This window comes from Pteropus vampyrus, unplaced genomic scaffold (assembly GCF_000151845.1).
Source record: "Pteropus vampyrus isolate Shadow unplaced genomic scaffold, Pvam_2.0 Scaffold51, whole genome shotgun sequence".
In the NCBI taxonomy this organism is placed as follows: Eukaryota; Metazoa; Chordata; class Mammalia; order Chiroptera; family Pteropodidae; genus Pteropus; species Pteropus vampyrus.
In genome coordinates this window covers 508,854-529,076 of record NW_011888832.1, presented here as the reverse complement: position 1 = coordinate 529,076, position 20,223 = coordinate 508,854, and the positions used below count along the sequence as shown (strand labels likewise).

Genomic DNA, 20,223 nt, shown 5'->3' with positions numbered 1-20,223 from the left:
TTGTTTGTTTGTTTGTTTTTAACAAAATGCTGGCTTGTGTTTCCTGTTTTTCTACTCTTAAATTCCATGGTGCTTTTGTGAGTTTTCTGATTTCCCGGGATACATGTTGTCCTGACCTACTGCCTAATGTTTTTCTTTGACCTGCTTTTTTGCTGTTTTCACAAACCGTTCATTATTTCTTACTCCATAATTATTTTTAAATTATTGATTATAGGAAGTGTTCCAGCATACTCTGTGTGGACTTTTTCTGCTTTCTCAGCAAAATAACTTTTTACTTAGTAAATTGGCCAAGAATCAAGGGGAAATAGAAACTTAGCATTTTATGTAATAGTCTGTTACTCTATAGTGAATAGGAGAAGAATTTGGCAAGAGAATAACAAAAAAATTGTGTGTTCCTGAAGTGCATTTACAACAGTCTGTTTCAACTCATGAGCTTAATTTAGTCTGTCAAGAACTGTATATACTTCGCCTAATAATGAAATAATTTGTTATAATGAAGTGAGATGTCACTTTGCATCTTTTAAAATACAACTCTCTTTGTTACGCCAATAACTATATAGTTTGAGAAATTATTAGGAATTCTCGAGGACGGTTATCACTATTACACTACTTTAAACTGGAGATTTTCCGTTTTGTGGTAAGATCCTTGTAAAATAGAATGTGATAGTCACAGGGCTGCACCATAGATGGGAACCATAGTGGAACCAGTAATCCATTTCAAAAGAGTTATTTGAGAGTAGTAAACTATCAATTTAGTTTCTCTTCAAGTAGTTGACGTTTTCAAGACACTTACCATTGAATTCGGATAGTTTCTTCCTGGTATTCAAATTAGAAAATTGAAAAACAGAATAGTCAGGAAGAAGTGAATGCTAAAACTTGGGCCACAGCCTTTAGGAGGAGACTTTTACAACTTTTAGGAGTGCAAAAGAATGAATATTTTCCCTTTAGTTTATCTATTCAATAAATCAGCTTTTGAAATAGTTTTCTTGCCAAGTTTTATGATTAGAAAAATATATATTTGATATATTTTACTCTTGACGTCTGTTCCAAAGGGGAGTACTTGCTTGTTAAATATGTAAAAGCATATTTAACTATAGATAACGGCGTGATATATACAAGGCTAAATGAGGTAAAGTGGTGGGCTCTTAGAGAATATTCCCCTTTCTCCCTTTCTGAGCTTTTGAAACCTAAGAATGCATTTGAGATAGCAAAGAATTGATGCACTCCTTAAGGAATGAACCCTGTTCATAGCTTCCTTCTTCCTTGAAATTACAGCTTCCAGGCGTAATTTCGTGGGTCCTGTACACATCAAATAGAAGGTTTAAAATACCTAACTTGGCAAGTTTATTATTACCTCAGAGTTTAATGTTTCAGTGGTAGCTTTTTCTTACCCCTTCTACCTTCTAAAGAATTACGTTTCCTCTCCTGTGCTGGCTTAATGCACTGATCCTCAAAGTCTGACTCCTAGGGAGCCCCACCTTGTGGGGAGCCCCACCTCATGGGAAGCGCAGCTCCTTTTCTTCCATTCTTATTGCCTCATAGTTGTTCACACCTACGTATGCCTGAGAGCTACTTATTCATATCCTACCAAGCAAATTATTAAGGATTACTAAAACCTGGTATTCATAAACCAAGATTAGCCCAACAGTGGAAATTACTAACACCTTTTTCTCCCAGGAGTCTCGCCTGGGCAATGTGGCACCAGTGCAAAGCTTCTGACTGGGGTTCCTGCAGTGTTCAGGAAGGATACTTATTGGGATGCAGCATCTGTATTGTGCCAAGTTGATCTTGGTTTTCCATCTTGCATCCTCTTGTGTTTTATTTGTTCCGTTTTTTGTTTTTCATGAGAATTACTATTAGCTTCTTTATTGATGTAACATATGGGCTTTTGGTTAATCTTTCACTGTGGTCGGGGATATTGGACCGACAATAGTTTGGCTTATAATTTAAGACATGACTGTTGCAGTGCAAATACAAGTCCTCCATACCTTTTTTGCTAATGCTGTTATATATAGTCACCTAAAAACTCGCTTGTACAGAGATACCTGAATGTTACTTCCGTTTCCACTGGAAAAATGGTGGAGTGAGAGAGGCCTCCTCCTGGTGGACCTGACCCTATCCATAGGCTTCTCTGGTGTGTACTGTATTATAGGTAGGGCACTCAGTGCGTTGTCTGTTGTTTGTCCTTCATCCCTTTGCCAGAGCATGAGGGACCTTTTTCATGTTTGCTCAGTGCCTGGTATATAAGCCTTAGATTCATATTTATTGAATGATGTCTTAGTTTTTCAAAGTGATAAATGTTTTGGAAACATTTTCTATTTTTACAGATTTTTAGAATAAATTTACTTTAAAAAGTTGCCGAAAACCTGTTAGGTTCTAGATATCCAATTGAGCGTGCAATTGAATGTTTTCAGACGCTTAAGTAGATCTTATTAAGGAAAGTGTTGCTATTTATGTTGTTTATACATTTCGCTTGTTTTTCTTAATAGAAAAGAGTTTTCTATGATAGAAAAATTTTTATTCTTATATTATGAATCATGTGTTTAAATAACACATCTGTACGATTTCTTGTTGTTTGGTTTCTTGGGCGGAGGGTGGAAATCCTCCTCGTATGGAGTTTTACATTTGTTTTTCCCCTTTGTATTGCAGCCATCATTAGTGCTCACTTCAGTTCTTCCTTAGTATTTCCTTTGTGGGTCCCAGGCAAAATTTTCAATCTTCAAGACCAGGCAGGGATTATTTACTTCTCTCTCTCTCTTTTTTTTTTTTTTAACTCTTATTTGCTTCTGGAAATTCCTTACTTTGTCCCAGCCCTAAATTTTATTTTTTAATACATTTTTTTTTAATGCTGAAAGGATTTGTCTTTTTCCCTTTGTACTGTTGCAGGTCAGGACTATATTCTGTAATTCATTTTGCCATACGTCTCACCTGACCACAGATACCACTGCTACAGGGTTAAAATGCTCTCAATATTTTAAGGGAAGCTTTTTCCAGATACTCTTTCCCTAAGAGTTCAATAAGAAAAAATATATTTTCCCCTCAAATATATACTTGCTTAAATCAGTGCATAAGAGAAGTATCGGAATTATCCAGTGCATTTCGCAAGACAACTTGAAGGTACAGTCCAAGGGATAATAGTACTCTGTGTGACTTAAACCTCAGGTGGCCAGTGTCGCTGCAGGTAGATAATTTTGGACACCTGGGGGGCATGTAAAAATATTAGAGCTGCCTTCCCTTTTGGGGGAAAGTGAAGTTCCAACCAAATACCAGATGCTTTAGAGTCTAGAAGCAAAAACATTCTTGTTAAAATATCTTTTAAGTGGTATCTGTTCCAATTGGCAAGTGTACTCTTGATATACAGTACATATTTCTTATCTATTGCACTACCAAATAATCAGTCTTGTCCTTCAATTTTTTTCCCATTTAAACACAATCCAGTAAAAAGAAAAAATTCTCTTTGGGATATCCTGCAGGATATTTTAAAAACAAATATATTTCTGGGTAAGGATCTCTGTCTTGATAGGGTTTGAGTTACACAGATGGATGCATTTGACAAAACTCAGCCCATATGCTTAGCACTTGTACCTTTCATTATATGTAAATCTAACCTCTAAAAATATATTGAAGTCCAGTTAGTGATGTGTATGCTGAATTATTTAGGGGAGAGTATACTGATGCCTGCAGTTTACTCTGAAATGCATCAAAAAATGAGATAGTTTAATGATGGGTAGAAATGGATGGCTATGTGCTAAAGAAAGTATAGTAAAAAGTTAATGATATAATACAGATAATGGGTATATAATAGGTATATTTTGCTGTAAAAATCATCTTTGCTGTGTGTTTGAAATTGTTCATAATAAAATGGGGGGGAGCAGTAAACATGACATGAGGAGTTATCACTTATTATACTCTCAGGAAAAAATCCAAAACATTTTCTAATGAGAGGAAATCATTAAAATTTCCAGTCTATTATATATTGTGACTGTTCATGCTGTATGATTTAGCCTTCGAGGGGTGGGTAGTGGAATGTAAAATGCTGCATCCTTTAACATTATTTGGGAATGATGAGGTGAAGATGACAGCAATAGTAATTTCATGCCTGAAGTTTGGTTTTTCTTTCTATAGTCATTCATTTAACCAGCTTCTCTTTTCTTGGCAGCATAATCCTGAAGTTTTATTTTCAGAGAAAAGAAAGTGTTCTTAATGTCACTGAGCTGTATTATGATTGAATGCAAGCAAATATTTGAAGAGCTGAATCATTGATTCCTGGACCATTTGTTAGAGAGGATTAGACCAGTTGGCCAGATGTCTCTTGTGGTGAGCTGTTTATGATGGTAGATGTCTGTGTTTTGAATACCAGATCTCAGTGCTTTAACACTAAACTTACTGAGAGCCCAAGTATGATTTTTTTCCTCTCAGTACAGCTTTAAAAATATATAATATGCAAAAATTTAATAAATCATAAATGATAGAAATGGAAGGAATAGTCTTTTTTAAAAAGGAATCAAAGTAAACAATGCCACTCCTCAGAGAAATAGACTGTCAAAGGAAACGTTGATTATAATTATGCTCTTACAGCAAAATGGCTGTGAACAGTATGATTTAAAAAGCATTACCATTTAGGTGGTGAGGAGTCTTTCAACTAAGCAATGGCACCCAGTGGTATCATTATCATTAATTCAGCTGATAATTGCCACATCAGTTGATAATTACCACAGCTGCAAATCTAATAGTCGTATATATTTAAATTTTGTGACTAGCTTTTCTTTGGTCTGAAAATCGACTTGACCATCTAATGCTAAATAGCCTTCAAAGTTAAAGTGAAGTATATAGGTATTACAGATCTACATAATCTCTGGTGGTATTCATTTTCTCTTCCATTCAGTCTGTCAACCCTTTGATGACATTACCCATAAGCAGGGTACCACCTAGATTCATTATGATGCTTCATAGGGTGGATATGGTGGGAAATATAGGGAGCTAATCATTGTGTTGATATGCACTGTACATAATCACTAATGGGTGTAACTGTATTCTAATGGGGTTATTTTGGATGACTTCTCCCAAAGACTATGTTCAAAGATCGTCTCAATTCATTTTTCTGGAAAGGGAGAATTAACTTTTTTGACTCCAGAAGCAGCACCCTTTAGTGTTTTATGTTTTAGTTTGTCCCTTCAATCAGTAGTAGGTCCTGCTTACTCTGCCAGATTCTTTGTTAGGTTCTGTAGCACAGTGATTTCCAGACCTGGCCATCATCAGAATCACCTGGGAGCTTTTAAGAAAATACTTGCTTGGACCACATCCTAGAAATTTTGATCTTGGCTATTTGGAGTGGGACCAGGAATTTGCATTTTAAGAAACACCTAAGCAATTCTGTTGCCCGTCACTTTTGAGATGATTAAGTTACAGTCCCTTCCAGGGTTCTTTGTCTAACAGAATAGATAGGTCAAATTATTTCAGAATAGAGTAGATGAGTTTTGTGAAAGGTAAGTTGTTTAGCTATCTAAGTTTTTTGACTCGGGTCTTAACCCCAGAGTCCCCAACTTAGTTACCTCTGCGGTTAGCTACCTGCTCATTTTATATCTTGCATTTTGAGATCCAGTTTGAATGTTAGGCACTGTTTCACCAGCACTATTCCATGTAATCCTCACAGTAGTAATGTAAGATGTAAAAACTATTACTATCTCTATGCTTTAAAGTGTGTCTATAGTAAGAGTAATTAGAATGCTTAGCTGTAAATATTGCAGGGCTGAGACCTGAACCCAGTCGTTCTGACTGCAAAACCCGTGTCCTGTGCTGTATAGGTGGCCTCTGGCATCTTGTACAAGATATGTAGGCTGAGTGTTACGGTCTTCAAACCATGATCCTTGGAAAGCAGGCCACATAATACTTTCTGAAGTGACATCAAAGAAAGCTATCTAAAGTGTTAATTGTTTAGCCTCATTACCTAGTCTTCTGCCTAAAGTATTTGTTCTCTGAGAAGAGTATCACGAGTGACAACCGTTTCCAGATGAAAAGGTATACATTTTTTAGTGCTGAAGAATTCTGAAAGGTCATACACTTTGTGCATTTAAGTGCCCTGCCTTTGGCTATAAAACCCTCAAAAGTGCTCTGTGTGCTCGTTTCAGAAATTTAAAAAAGACACCAGCTCTTATTTTTTCCTTGAATGTTTCATGTCTGCCTTTGAAAGTTCTCACAGCTTCTCCCCTCTAATTAACCTCTTCTTTACATCAGGTCTTTAGAGCTAGTCCTTAAAAAAGAAAGTCTTTGGTTTTGAAATATTTGAAAACTTTTAATTTTTTTTACTCAGTTTCCTTCTCTGATACATTTTGTAGTTGACATAATTTTGGGGGTCATTTACAGAAAATGACTTAGAAGAAATTGACCTGAGCTACACTTGAGTGCATTCGGAAATAGGAAAAAAAAAACAACTTAATTCTTGTTTTCACCTTCAAATTTAGTCATTCTTAAAACTACTTGTATATATTAGATATCTTCCACTTACTTTGAAGTTGTACTAAATAGAAATCTGCACAGGCCAATTATTCTACATTTAGTTTATATGAGCCTTAGCGAAAAATGTTTGGGTAGAATAAAGTTTAAGAATTTGAGATCCAGCAAACTTCTTTTTAACCCACTGCTTTCCTCACGAGCATTCCCAACACTGTTTCTTGTTAATTCTAAATGGCTTTACAAGTATTGACATTCAACTGTATTTTTATAGGGTCCCCTACTCCCCTTCAAGGCTTTGTTTTCTGGGACTTAATTTCACCTTGACATTCTCAAATCATTGCCAGTTATTTTTAGTACTTGATCGATCTGTCTTCCTCAGGTATGTCTTTCCCAATTTAATGCGTCTGGTTGGATCAGATCTATTTGCATATCATGCCCATCCCAACTTCCATTCCCAAATAGAGTTCCTTTGTTTGGAATCCTGGACCACTCCCTTCTATCCCCACAGAATCATTTGGTTCAGCAACAGATTTTTATAGCTAAGTGGTTAAGAAACACTGATAATCCGGAGTATGAATTTCTTTACAGCCTTAAACAGGATGAGGTAGTTATATATAGTGGTATAGAAGCATGTGTTGTTAAGGGAAAAAAGCAAATCACAAAAACAGTTTGGTATCATCCTCGTTAAGTTAAAAAGAACAAATTCGTAAGTATATAATAATAGGTATGGACAGAGGTGCATGAGGTTTTAAAAGGGGCTTGCTTCTGGGAAAGGAATGGGCTAAGAAGAAAGCCTTTCAGAAGAGAGCAGAGAAGAGGCTTTCACTTTTCTGTAGACATATGCAACATTTAGATCTTAAAATTTTTTATTTTTAAAAATTAGCAGCTAAAAATTTTTAACGTAATACTTTTAGGATTTTAAGAAAGTGCTCTCCTGGCACATCAGCTAGGCTGCTTACTGCCTAGTTGCAAACCTGCCAGAAAACCTTGGAACCTGTACCTTCTCTCATCTGAATTGTTCCAACAGTGCCTTCTCTGTGAACTTGTCTATGAGAAGTTCCAGTACGTCGCTCTTTAAATGTTGCTTCTTGGTCTTTCTCAGAAACCAGTATAATTTATAAGATCAATAGAAATTTATATCAGGGACCCTTTAAAAGAGTTCTTTCTGATTTGTCTCCTGTCCCTTAGTTACCTACCCTCTGTAGTGAATTATTCACCCTGATGCCTGCAGTAACGGGAATGGCATTACTTCAACTCTTTGCTGGTTTAGAATGTGCTCACTTTTAAAAAGCTATTTCCAGCTGAGTCCTTGCATCATGCTCCTACATATATTTCAGTAATGTTCATTTAAGTACAGCCTCCAAATTTTGAAGGCAGCCTGACTGTTTTGGGAGTTCCAGCAGCATTTGTAATTTTACTTGGCTCAGCCATTGCTGGCTTGGCGTCTGGAGAGAGATAATGTCTGTTGCTTCTCCTCTCTCTCCTCCCATCCCATCTTATCCTATCCTATCCCTCCTCTGTCTCTCACCCTCTCTATATAGATTAGAATTAGATTAGATATATGTAAGGACTTTCTATCCATCTATCTCTTTTATCCTCAGTTTTCCCCGCTATGAACAGTAATTAAACTGGGCAAATGTTTTAAAAGAATTTGCTGCAAATCTGTCCAAAATAATAGAAGTAACTTTTCTCTTCTAATCCCACCAAACTATACATTTTATTTATTCCTGAGCTGTTGCTCTATAAAGGAAGATTTAATTGTAAATAGCCAATGTTGAGTAGAGACTATACATTAGTCTCTATTCCTTATGTGTCCGTTTGCATCCTTATGGGTCCTAGTTTCCAGGTCTCGGCATAATTTTTTTTACTTTTATGCTACCAGCATCGTGTCAGCCTCCTGCTTCCAAATCTTTACTTCTTTCTAGACCTAACCAAATTTTTCTCAGCTTAATGAAGAGCTGTTTCTATCATTAGGGGTTTTTTTTTTTTGGTTTTGTTTTTGGGTTTTGATGATGATAAACACATGTGGGATAAGAATGGCCATCCACGAATTTTGGGAGGACAGGGACTGTGTCTTGCTCTCCCAATGCCAGCATGGTGGGTGACACAAGGTGCTTGGTATTTCCAGACAAAGATAATTGGTACATCCTTATTCTTTGTAGCAGACTTGTATAACAAACTGATCATTGTCAAAATGTAACTTTGTGAAATATATATTTGCCTTTCGCAAAACAGTCTTGCTCACATAACAGAAAAATTTTGTAACTACTTGTATGATTTCTCTAAATTCTTGAGAGAGCCTCCAGTGGGAAACCTGCAGCTTGGATAATTTGGAACACGCTATCTATCTTTTTATTCTTCTTGATATTAAATGAATGCTATCACATTTGTATCATAACTTTTTTAACAACAAATATCTAAATAGATATTTTATTTGAAACATATTACATTTTTTCACACATGTATATTAAGAAAGACAATTCATTTTCTTATCCACAAAAGGAGCCCTTGAAACAACTGTACCCATTCTTCTAAGGTATTTTGTATAGATAGAACCACACGTGGTTTTTTAAGTAATCAGTGGCAATTTCTGTGGATTATTAGGATACAGTTTAGCAATCAACTTTATAATATGATGGAAAAGAATTATTAATTGTTAATTTTCTTATGCAGAGATACTTTTTTGTGTCGGAAACCTGTAAAAATAACCAGAGATGATTCCTCATTCTAATCCTAATGTCTACAAAATCATACTGGGAAAGTTTGAGTAATTGAGTTGCCAAGAATCTTTGATTCATTTTCCTTGTCGTTTCTCTTTTTCTTCTAGAAGTGCTGCTGGATGACCAGGATTCCCTGTAATTGATAATGTTGGAGATCAACTCAGCAACTTTTTTCAGCATTCAATTGTTAAAAACAAATAGGATGCAAGTTCCTCAACTGCAGATTATGAAAACCATACTTGGAAAACTGAAAACTATCTAAATGATTGTCTTTGGTTGGGCCGTGTTCTTAGCAAGCAGAAGCCTTGGCCAGGGTCTGCTATTGACTCTCGAGGAGCACATAGCCCACTTCCTGGGCACTCGAGGTGCCACTGCTGCCATGGGTAACTCCTGTATCTGCCGAGATGACAGTGGAGCAGAAGATAGTGTTGACATCCAGCAGCAACAGGCTGAGAACAGTACAGTACCCACTGCTGACATGAGGAGCCAACCCCGGGACCCTGTTCGGCCACCAAGGAGGGGCCGAGGACCACATGAGCCAAGGAGAAAGAAACAAAATGTAGATGGGCTAGTGCTGGACACACTGGCAGTCATACGGACTCTTGTAGATAAGTAAGTACCTGACAGTCACCTGTGTAAGGAAAAGTGTTCTTCCAAGAACCACAACTTTTGGACTCCTTCAGTTCGTAGGATATGCTTGCCAAGCCTTTTGCTCATAGGGCAAGGGAGAATACTTTATTTCGTCTCTGATGACAGACTAAATTATAAGGTTTAATGTTTTACTGCTCCTGTCTGGAAATGTCTAAACATTTCTGTAGCATAAAACACTAATCCAATCTGTGGTCTTTTAGAGAATATAGTAACGGTTGAGTTTGCGTTGCAGGCTACAATAGGAAACGGTTTCATGAAGACTCACTCTTATCTTGCTAGCCTATCTGCTCCACTGACCAGAGATTCAAGATGACTTGTCTTACCAAGAGCCCGGCTGCACGCAACTTGCGTTGGCAACACGAGAACATAGAACTAGTGGCGTTTTCATCCTCCCTCTTTTATCTCTCTTATTTGGCCCTCTTAGATCCACTTGGGAAACTTGTAAATTGAAACTGCAGGGCACACCTGTACCTGTTGTGTTTTTATCCTCCACTTTGTCTAATTCTTAAGTACAAAATCCCAGATTGAATAACAGTGAAATTAAAAGGCATTGTTCAAACTGAAAAAAATATTTAAACTTAACTGTATAGTTCAATAGTTAGGAGCATGATGGACCAAGGTTCAAATTCTGGCCCAGCCCCATAATTAACTACATGACACTGGATAAATTACTTCTCTGAGCCTCAGATTTCTCATCTCTAATAGGGGAATAATATTTTTCTTACAGAGATTATCATGAGATAATACATATAAAGCATTTACTATAGTGCCTTATTACAGTTGCTCAATAGATGATAATTATTTTACAAGTTATACCTGGGTTCTTTTTGTTTCAGGCTCTGATAGTAAATTTAAGTATCTAAATATTTGATAATCAACATATAAAAACCCAGTTTTGTTTAGCATTAAGCAAAGTATACCTGTGCATATTATTCTGAGGTGATTTTTTTTTCCCTCATAGAAATAAATCTGTTTTGCACATCTTTTTCTCTGTAGAAGATGCTGGGGAAAGTGGTTCTTACAAATATTCTTCATAACGAATTTGAGAGGCCTTACTAAGTTTATTAAAACCAGCCTTTATAGTAGTACTGATATCTGAATTAATTTAATGTAACCATAATATATTTGTAGGTAATACCTAGTGAATATAAATCTGTGCCATTTACATTCCCCAAACTCAAGCAAAGGGCTAGAAACTGTTATATAAGTTTCTTCATGGTGATATTTAAAACGTACTATAAAACTGTAATGAAAAGTTGTCTTTCCCAAGTAAGGAAGTAAACCACAGTGTTATTTAAGCCTTCTGGAAAAACGGGTGCAGAATACACTTGGCCATATTTTTTTAAAAAGTGATTCAGAGAGTGTGGGGCAAGGTAGGAGGTTTATTTACAAGCTTTAGGAAAATATTACAAATTACAAGTGAATTTGTTGATAAAGCACATAATTCACTTACATGAGGCAGTTGGTGTACATCTGAATAATAAGGCAACTTTTACCTTAAACCTGTTGGTACTGAATTACAACTCTTCCGAGAGTGGAAGAATTAGACAGATGTAAAGCAAATGTGAAGGGACATGTTGGAGAATATAATGGCAAAACGGTTCAGACAGTTTATAAACATAGTTAACATAGCTTGTTTTTTAGAAACTAAAAAAGGAGAATTTCATAACCTGTAAAGTTTATAAGGCTGTTGAAACTAAATATAAAAGATAGATGGGCTTAGTAAAGCTATACCTAAAACAATGTATGCGGTTATAAAATCTGAATTTATTGTTCTCTCTCAGTGTTACTTACGAAAGGGTGTCATTGATCTGAAAGGAGGGCACAGCCCCTAATGTCATAGTGAGAGAGTTGCCACAGGAAGTACACTTTAAATACACTTACTCTAAAAACATTTTGAAGTTCTATTTGCATCTTTTTCGGTAGTGACTTTACCCTCAGATCGTTGACGTCGTTAACGTTATTTACTCTCGTGCGCTTTGGGACTGTAACTTGCGACTCCTCTTGGTGGAAATTTTTTTCCCCACTTGTGTTTGTGTGTTTTCTGTCTTCTCTGTCATTCATGTTTTCTCTCTCTCCCTATCTGATCTTTCACTTTTGTTGTTTCCATCTGGGTCCCAGGAACCTTCAGGTGATGACTGAACCTAAAATTGATGGTTGTGCGTTCCCATCCCACTGTAAGAAGCCCAGACCCTGCAGCATGGCTTTCTCTGCCTTGTTTTTGTCACTAGAGACTTACAGCTTTGTACCATTGGTAGCTCAGATTATCATTCATAACTTTTTCAACTCCTTTCACTGAGAGGGGAACCCTGTCCCAGCTTCACTTGCACAAGTTGGGTTTCGGTCCCCATTACCTACCTTGCAGTCATAGAGCTCCTGGTCACCTCTGTTGGTTCCTGACCCAGAGCCTGGTAGTCCTATGGCTTTAGCACTCACCTTCTACCAGAAATTTCTGCTGTTTCTGTTCCTCAAAACAGTTTATCATTTTTTCAGTGTAGGGATGTGTTTGTCCTTTAAGCGTATCTAAAGAGAATCGAGGTGCTCGTATTCCTTATTGGGTGCTGACCTTGTCATATTTTTGTTATGTTTCTCTTCTTTCCTGATTTTATCATCTTTACCACCCACCTCCAAATATCAGTGGGTAAACCATTCTAGTGAGTGTAAGTTATGTTCTTCCAATCTGCCTGCTATATGTTTGTTTATGTCTGTATATGAGTTTATGTGTAGTGTTTTTTGTTAGTTTCAGAATTTACATAACCGATATAGTTATATAAATCTCTGTTTTTAACTTCTCTGAACATTACGTTTGAAACCTATATTGCTATATCTGAAGCTTCAACTCCTCTGACGTCTGCAAAGTGTTCCTTTGTATACTTGAAGGTACTATATTTTGTTATCCTATAATCTGCTGATGGTCGCTTAGGTGACTTCTACATTTTCGTTCCTACAGTTAGCACTGCAGCAAGTAGCCTCGTATGCGTCTATTCTGTGTCATAGTTTCTCTAGCATTGTTGAGTGTGTGCATACTTAATCTCATTATTGCCAGATTGCTCTCCAGAAATGTTCGTATCTATCCATTACATTGTTCAAAATAATTCTTTTAAATAAGAATTTCCCTTTATTATGAAAAGACACAGGATGTGAATAACCAGTACTTAATGAGTACCTGAAATGAACTTAGCAATTCCCATATCACAAGGTTATTCTGAGGATTAAATGATTGAAGAGACTAGTTTTACATTTTTTTCTTAGTAAAACAGCCACAATATATAAACAAATAAATGGTGACACTATTCCTTAAATAGTTAGATTTAGCATTGTTTGCTGGAAAATATTTCATTTATTATTGAAATTTTCTAAAGCACTTAGGATTCCCGGGGTCACAGTTTGAAAACCCACGAAATTAAGGTATTTCGTGCTGTTTTAGAAGCGTCTAGAATATTAAATAGCTCCTTAAGTTTGGTTTCTTTTTCTTCTAACACCATATTTTGAAGTTTAAGCATAAAATGTTATTTCCCAGAAGAACACTTAAAAATAGAGATGTTTGTGTAGGTCCTTGTTTCCATAAATCCTCAGCCGGGATCATTATCTCCCTTCTGCGCATTTCTTTGAGGTAAATATGAGGAAGGTGATGTTGACCTCCTTGGCATTGGGCCTCTAGAGGTAAAGGTGAATGTAGGCTTTGGTCTCCAGTTTTACCTCAGGCCACATGGTGGTCCTTTCGTGTGCCCTTCTGCCCGTTTTATTTGTGGGCATCATAGACACTGACCTGGGAAACGAGCACATGTGGTATGCATTTGTCCTTGCAGATTATAGCTCTGGTGGTCTCTTCCACCTCTTTCTCTGCATTCATCTGTGTTCATTTTTTATTTCTCTTTCTACCCCAATATTTTCAGTGTAAACTTTTTTTTGTAATTGTCATTTCTTGGTTCCTCAAATTTGATATCTCGATTGCTTGTTTTTCAGTGATCAGGAACCTCCATATTCGATGATTACATTGCACGAAATGGCAGAAACAGGTATTTTTAAAGTTTTTTAAAAATACTTCCAGATGAAGTAATAACTATAAAGAAATGTAGCCACTTTTTTAAATAAAAGATTTCAAAAGTACTTAATATACACAACAAAGAAAAAATCCCTTAGTGTGTGGAAATTTTCCTATACAAGGGTAATAATTAATAAGCACTATATATTGCATCCTGAATATGTAGCTGCACCTCTCAGTAATGGTTTTATCTCACTGAAATTATTACAAGAAACATTTTTTGGTGTTGATAGATCTTTGATCATAACTCTTCTAGAATGAAGATAATTTTTGTCCTTCAGTTTCCTAAGTGTCATTCTGAACATAAAGCCAACTGCTTCAGATACTTAATCTTCTCAGTTAACTCCTATGCCATAAGTAAAATGCTGAAAACTATTTTAAATCATATTTTGAGAACCCAGAACCATAGCTTGAATTTTCTCTAAGATGCCCAGAAATCACCAGACTCCTGTGAGTTAGGATTCTTTGACTCTACCATGATGAGTAGCAACTGATGACTCTGTCCATGCCAGATATTAGCTGCTTAAAATCTACAGGATGAAAGCCAAAAGGGTTTCTATTTTAATGTAAAGTCATTTTGTGTTGTAAGTTATATATTTTCACATTTTTAAAAATGGCTCATCGTATAATCTTCTCGACTTGCTCTTAGATGAAGGATGGTTGGATGTTGTCCAGTCTTTAATTAGAGTTATTCCATTAGAAGATCCTTTGGGACCAGCTGTTATAACATTGTTATTAGATGAATGTCCATTGCCCACTAAAGTAAGTTAATTCTTTTATGAAACTGTCATCTATGCTTAAATATAGGATGAATCAAATACAGGATTATTTGATATTAATGCATTTCTTCTTCATACCTTTGGGTACTGTTTTATTTAATATTAATTTCATTATGTAAATTTGGTTTTTTATTACTAATGAAATGCTACATCCTCCTATCAGTAGCTTACTATAAAGTTTTAGTTTAAAATTTTTTGTGTTAAAAATTGAAGTATTTGTATCTGAAATGCAATCTTTGTTTGGAAACTAGAGGAGAATGTTAAGTTGCTAAGCTGGTTTTATTACCTTTCTTTGAATAATTTCCTCATAACAGAAAATTTTAAAACATTTTCTATTAAGAAAAACTATTATGCTGAAAGCCCTTTCGATTCTTACTCAAACATTAAAGATTAGTATAACCTTTATTATCCCTTACATAGAACAAAAGTATCAATATTTTCATTGCTTTAAGTCCATGTATTCAATGGAATCCTTTTTTTTTTTTTACAATTTTGGATTCTGGCATCTTTCATTAGTTTACACCTCAGACAGTTAGGTCCAAAATGGAAAAACATTATGTACAGAAGGAAAAAGTCTTGGCCTAGTCACTGATAAATATACCTTTGCCTAGGCTTACACACGGTTTCTGTTATAATTTGCCTCAAAACTGGTGAGATTTGTTCTTGCTTCGTAAAATATCATTTTTGAAGGTAACTTTTTACTTCAACATCACTAGACCGTATTGTTATAAATTATAGTGGCCTTTGGGTAGATTTAGTCTACCCAAATGATATAATGATTTAAGAATATATAGCATATGTTTGACACAACTGGTGCATTTTGAGTCAAATGGAATCTAGGAATTCATGTAAGAAAACTTTCAGGTTGATCAAATAATATTTCCCATCAATAATGGTATTATTGGGTACATTATATCATTTTCGTATGGTTATTCTGAGTCAATTTAACACATATAGCTTTTGTCTGAAAGAATTACCTTGGGGAAAAACCTAAGTAGTGTATTTATCAAATACACTTACTCATTTCTGTTTTTAGGATGCACTCCAGAAATTGACAGAAATTCTCAATTTAAATGGAGAAGTAGCTTGCCAGGACTCAGGTCATCCTGCCAAACACAGGAACACATCTGCTGTCCTGGGCTGCTTGGCTGAGAAGCTAGCAGGTAACTCTGGGAGGCGTCACCAAGGAGGATCTTAAGTCGGACACTAAGGGGGAGATTACACTGTAGGTCTTTTGTCAAACCTGCTATACCAGAAAGAACCGTCTCCCTCCACCCCCCCACCCCCCAAAATGAGCGACAGGTATAACAGGAAAAAAATTATTCAGAGGCCGCAGAAATAAATGTAATCTAATTGAGCTTTGAGCATTTTCAGAGGGAAACTTAAAAGGAAAAGTTTTACTTATTTGCTTTAAAATTAAGAATCAGAGAAAAGGCTAAACTCAGTATAACAAATAAGATTATGTATGTATGTATATAGCATACATATAGGCACACACACCTTAAAACTCTTAACTAGGTAATAGAAACATACAAGGTAGGGGAAGAGAAAAAGGAACTTTAAGTTGGAGCAATTCCTGAGAAGAGAAGTAGTTATTTAACTTGTTTATGAATATTACCCATTTTAGGATAGTTCACATTAAAGTACCGGCGAGTAACTCAGCTAGTTATGTCATGTATGGTGGAAGAAACAGTGGATTAGAAATCAACATGTGGGTGCGGTTCGGACGCTGCCGTGTGTTCCCCAAGTGCCCTGGAGTAGTAAGTCGCTTCACTCCAGGGCTCAGCTGCTCTACTGTGAAATGGGGATAGTATTATTCCCTACCTCAGAGGCTTGATAAGATAATATGTAGGAGACTACTTTGTAAAAGAGTTCTATCGAAACAATTTTATTATTAGTTACTAATTAAAAATAATGTGACACATTTAATTATATCCGGTGTTTGTTGTATTCGTCTAGGTCCTGCAAGTATAGGTTTACTTAGCCCAGGAATACTGGAATATTTGCTACAGTGTCTGGTAAGTGAGACATCAAAGCTAGTTATTCTTAGTCATCTAGAATTGTTCATTTTTCTAAAATTGCCAGCTTAGCCACTATGACAGAGAATGGAATCAGTTATAAATTTTATTTGCAGGTGTTTCCTGAGTGTTTGTTCCCTCCTGTGTTAAAAAAAAAAAAAATGAGGGTGGGATAGGAATTTATTACAAGCAAAAACAGCAGCTGTATTGGTCTGGTTTTAAATTTAGTTATAAGATAGCAGCTACGATTGGCTTTTCTGTGTGTGTCCTTAGAGTCTGCCAAATGGTAGTAAGGACCTCCCCAGTGGAAACAAAATTACATGGCATTCCAAGCCAGGAAACCATCAGGTCAGATTCCCGGTGTCTGTAAAGCTCTAACCCTCCCTCCCTCCTCCTTCGTTGCTGCTCTTAAAACTGTTGAAGATTTGATATATTGTCTGTGAAGCTTGTGGTTTGCTGTGGCTATGTTGTCAGATCTCTCACATTGTTGGACTACACAATCTTGACTGGTCTGTATTTTTTAAAGTTATTTTTGCAGGCCTAGTGAGCATTGGACTTTTTCAAAATCTGAAAGACCTTATTTTTCAGTACTTATATGATGTGTACTTCAAACATTTAACACTATGTTACAAAGCATTCTGGGGTACAGAAGTAGTATAACAGTCTTTTGCCCTCAAGAAGTTTCCTGATTAGTTGCGGAAATGGAACTACTCAGACATGACAGCCTCCATTTTATGACAGGATGTGATCAGGGGCACAGTCCTTCAGACTGAGAGCCGTGAGAGTTCTGAGAAGGTGATGGGGAGGTACAAGGTATAGGTGGTGAGAGCTGGGTGAGTGGGAGGTGGGAGGTATGGGTGGTGAGAACTGGGAGAGTCATAAAAGATTTCTTGAAGGTGGAACCTCAGCTGTGTCACACCATAAGATTAGGATTTGATTGTGCTCGCAGGAGGAAAAGATGGGTTTCTTAGCTAAGGGCATATCACTGGCAGAAGCTCAGAAATAGACATGACCTTGTTCCTGGCGTATTACAGAGAATTGTCTGATCAGAAGATAGTGTTCAGAGACAGGAGGAGAGGGCTCAGGGCGTGAAAAGCCAGACAGTGGGATCGAGAATGGATATGGCAAGAATCAGGGTGCTTGCTGAACAGGCTTTGCTGCGGGGAGGATGGTGGTTATGTGAGCTTTGCAGAGCTTAGTTGGGCACCGGGGAAGTGAATGGAATCGTCTGATGACATAGAGCTCCTTTGCAGGCTCCTAACGTAGCTGTGCGAAAGGGTGGCTGTGGGAAGATGTGATGTTAAGCAGATCTTTCTTTAAATGTAAACACATGTGACACGAACTTAAATGTGACTGAAAGAGCTCACTTGCTTTCTCCCATCTACCATCAGCATTTATGGACTTCCTTTCAGAGAACAGATTAAAAACTAAGCCATTAGTTGTTAATTGCATTATTTTGGAACACTTGATGAATACTTCCTTTTAGGGTTCTGAATAAAAAGTCATTTTTTGCTACAATTCTAGGTTTCTGTTTGGCTTGCTTCAGTGAATGTAAGAATCAGCATTATTTAACCAAGCCCTAATATAAATGTTACTAAGTAAAATAACAGTGTATTTAACAGGATACTTTTGAAATTTCCACATCTATAAATGAGCCCAATAACCTCAAGAAAATAACATAAGATTTGAAGAGACTCTATCTTGGTTCTTCATTACTAACAATATAAGCAGGTGGATAATCGAGACTTGCATGAGTAAAACTTTTCTGACTGCTCCAACAAAAACCTAGCACATGTATTGGGTAAGAAGAGGAAGTTGATAACTTGCCGCCTCTGCAGGGGAATGATGTTTTTGTTTTTTGTTTTTTTATCTTTTGTTGTCTTTCAGAAGTTACAGTCCCACCCCACAGTCATGCTTTTTGCACTTATCGCACTGGAAAAGTTTGCACAGACAAGTAGGTATAGTGACTTCTTGCACTAATGATCTTATGTATCGGTTGTTAAAAATCTTATTTTTCTTAGTTACTGGATGAGTTTACGCTTTGAACCCCATCAGACATGCATACATTCCGTTTTTGTCTGTGTAGACAACTCAAGGCCAGTGAGATGCAACAGGGACAAAGGCAAGAGTTTGCTCACCTAAGAATCAAAACTCGGTGACAGTGATTATCCACTTTTTATAGCTAAAAATTTAGTGATGAGGTTGCTACTATCTAGAAAATATCAGAGCTCTTGGGCTCTGTCCTTATTCTAGTTTCCAAGTTCTCCAATTGCCTCTCCTCACTCTTTCCCACCACTAATCTGCCCAGCAAAGCATCCTACTCTTTCATGGTTAATTCAAGGTTTATGTCTCTCCAAACAGGTGAAAATAAATTGACTATCTCTGAATCCAGTATTAGTGACCGGCTTGTCATGTTGGAGTCCTGGGCTGACGATCCTGATTATCTGAAACGTCAAGTTGGTTTCTGTGCCCAGTGGAGCTTAGACAATCTCTGTACGTAGGACTTGTCTTTTATTAAAATGCCGATTTCCATTCCCAAACCCATTTCTTCCATAGGATCACTGGTCAGTTTGTAATAGTGAGTGAGTCTTTCCTTATAAGGTCCTCTACTGGTAGATTGACTGTATTCTAGCAGAAAAGCCTTCTGGGGACCCTTCAAACAAGAATTACAGGGAATGCTTCTAATTCTAGCACTGTCCTATTCAAAAGCGCTTACTGGTTTCCTATTTCCTGTGGCATCAAGGCCATTGATCAGATGGCAGGCACTGTCTAATCAGCTCTTGCCAACTCAAACTATCCTCACTGTCCTACGAGCAGGTCCCAAGCATTCCTACCTCCGGGCCTGGTCCCCTCAGTTGGAATTCCCTCTTTTTACTCTTCTCCATGTCCCAACTTTGCTCTTCAAAACTCAAGTCACATCTTGCCTACGCAGCAAGGGTCGCTCCTGACGTTTTTCTTTCTCTCCTCCTAGGAGCACTAGAACTAAAACCATACTGCCACGCTTCGTACCTCCACATCTGTAGTTAGCACAGCGCTAAATTAAAGCTCAGGTTGACCTGTAACCCCCTGCTCCTATGGCCACATTGTGGGGAGTGGCTTAGGGCACAGCCTGTGTAGTGCCAGTTAAAGAATAATTCTGAAAAAGTACGGTTCAGATTTCGTTGCATGCATAATATAAGCAGACATCTTTTTATTGTGTTTTATTGCGATACTGCTTTATTGCGCTTCGGAGATGCTGCATGTTTTACAAATTAAAGATAGATAAGGCCTTTTACCAGCAAAAAGATTATGACTCACAAAAGAATCAGATGATGGATAGCATTTTTTAGCAATAAAGTATTTTTTAATTAAGGTGTGTACATTGGTTTTTTAGACATAATACTGTTGTACACGTAATAGACTACATTATAGTGTAAGCATAACTTTAAAATGCACTGGGAAGCCATAAAATCCGCTTCGTTGAGGTGGTCTGGAACCAAACCCACAGTATCTCCGAGGTCTGCCTGTCACGAAAGCACGAATGTCGCATAGCCTGGTCAATCTCGTGGGAGTGTAGC

At 36.9% G+C, this 20,223-nt stretch overlaps 1 protein-coding gene across 8 annotated transcripts in view; it reads left to right on the top strand.

Moving 5' to 3' along the window:
- RSPRY1 (ring finger and SPRY domain containing 1) overlaps positions 1-20,223 on the top strand; it is a 40,563-nt gene that overhangs the window by 3,319 nt on the left and 17,021 nt on the right. For 5 of the 8 annotated variants that reach the window (XM_011360121.2, XM_011360118.2, XM_011360119.2 and 2 more), the window contains 8 exons: positions 9,281-9,785; positions 13,791-13,843; positions 14,519-14,631; positions 15,685-15,811; positions 16,608-16,666; positions 16,940-17,014; positions 18,554-18,620; positions 19,028-19,159. In XM_011360121.2, coding sequence (XP_011358423.1) covers positions 9,436-9,785; positions 13,791-13,843; positions 14,519-14,631; positions 15,685-15,811; positions 16,608-16,666; positions 16,940-17,014; positions 18,554-18,620; positions 19,028-19,159 — 976 coding nt within the window. In that variant the 5' untranslated portion in view covers positions 9,281-9,435. Of the gene's footprint in view, positions 1-4,159; positions 4,318-9,280; positions 9,786-13,790; positions 13,844-14,518; positions 14,632-15,684; positions 15,812-16,607; positions 16,667-16,939; positions 17,015-18,553; positions 18,621-19,027; positions 19,160-20,223 lie in introns of those variants that run through there. The other 3 variants (XM_011360125.2, XM_011360124.2, XM_011360122.2) reach the window with 2 other exon arrangements.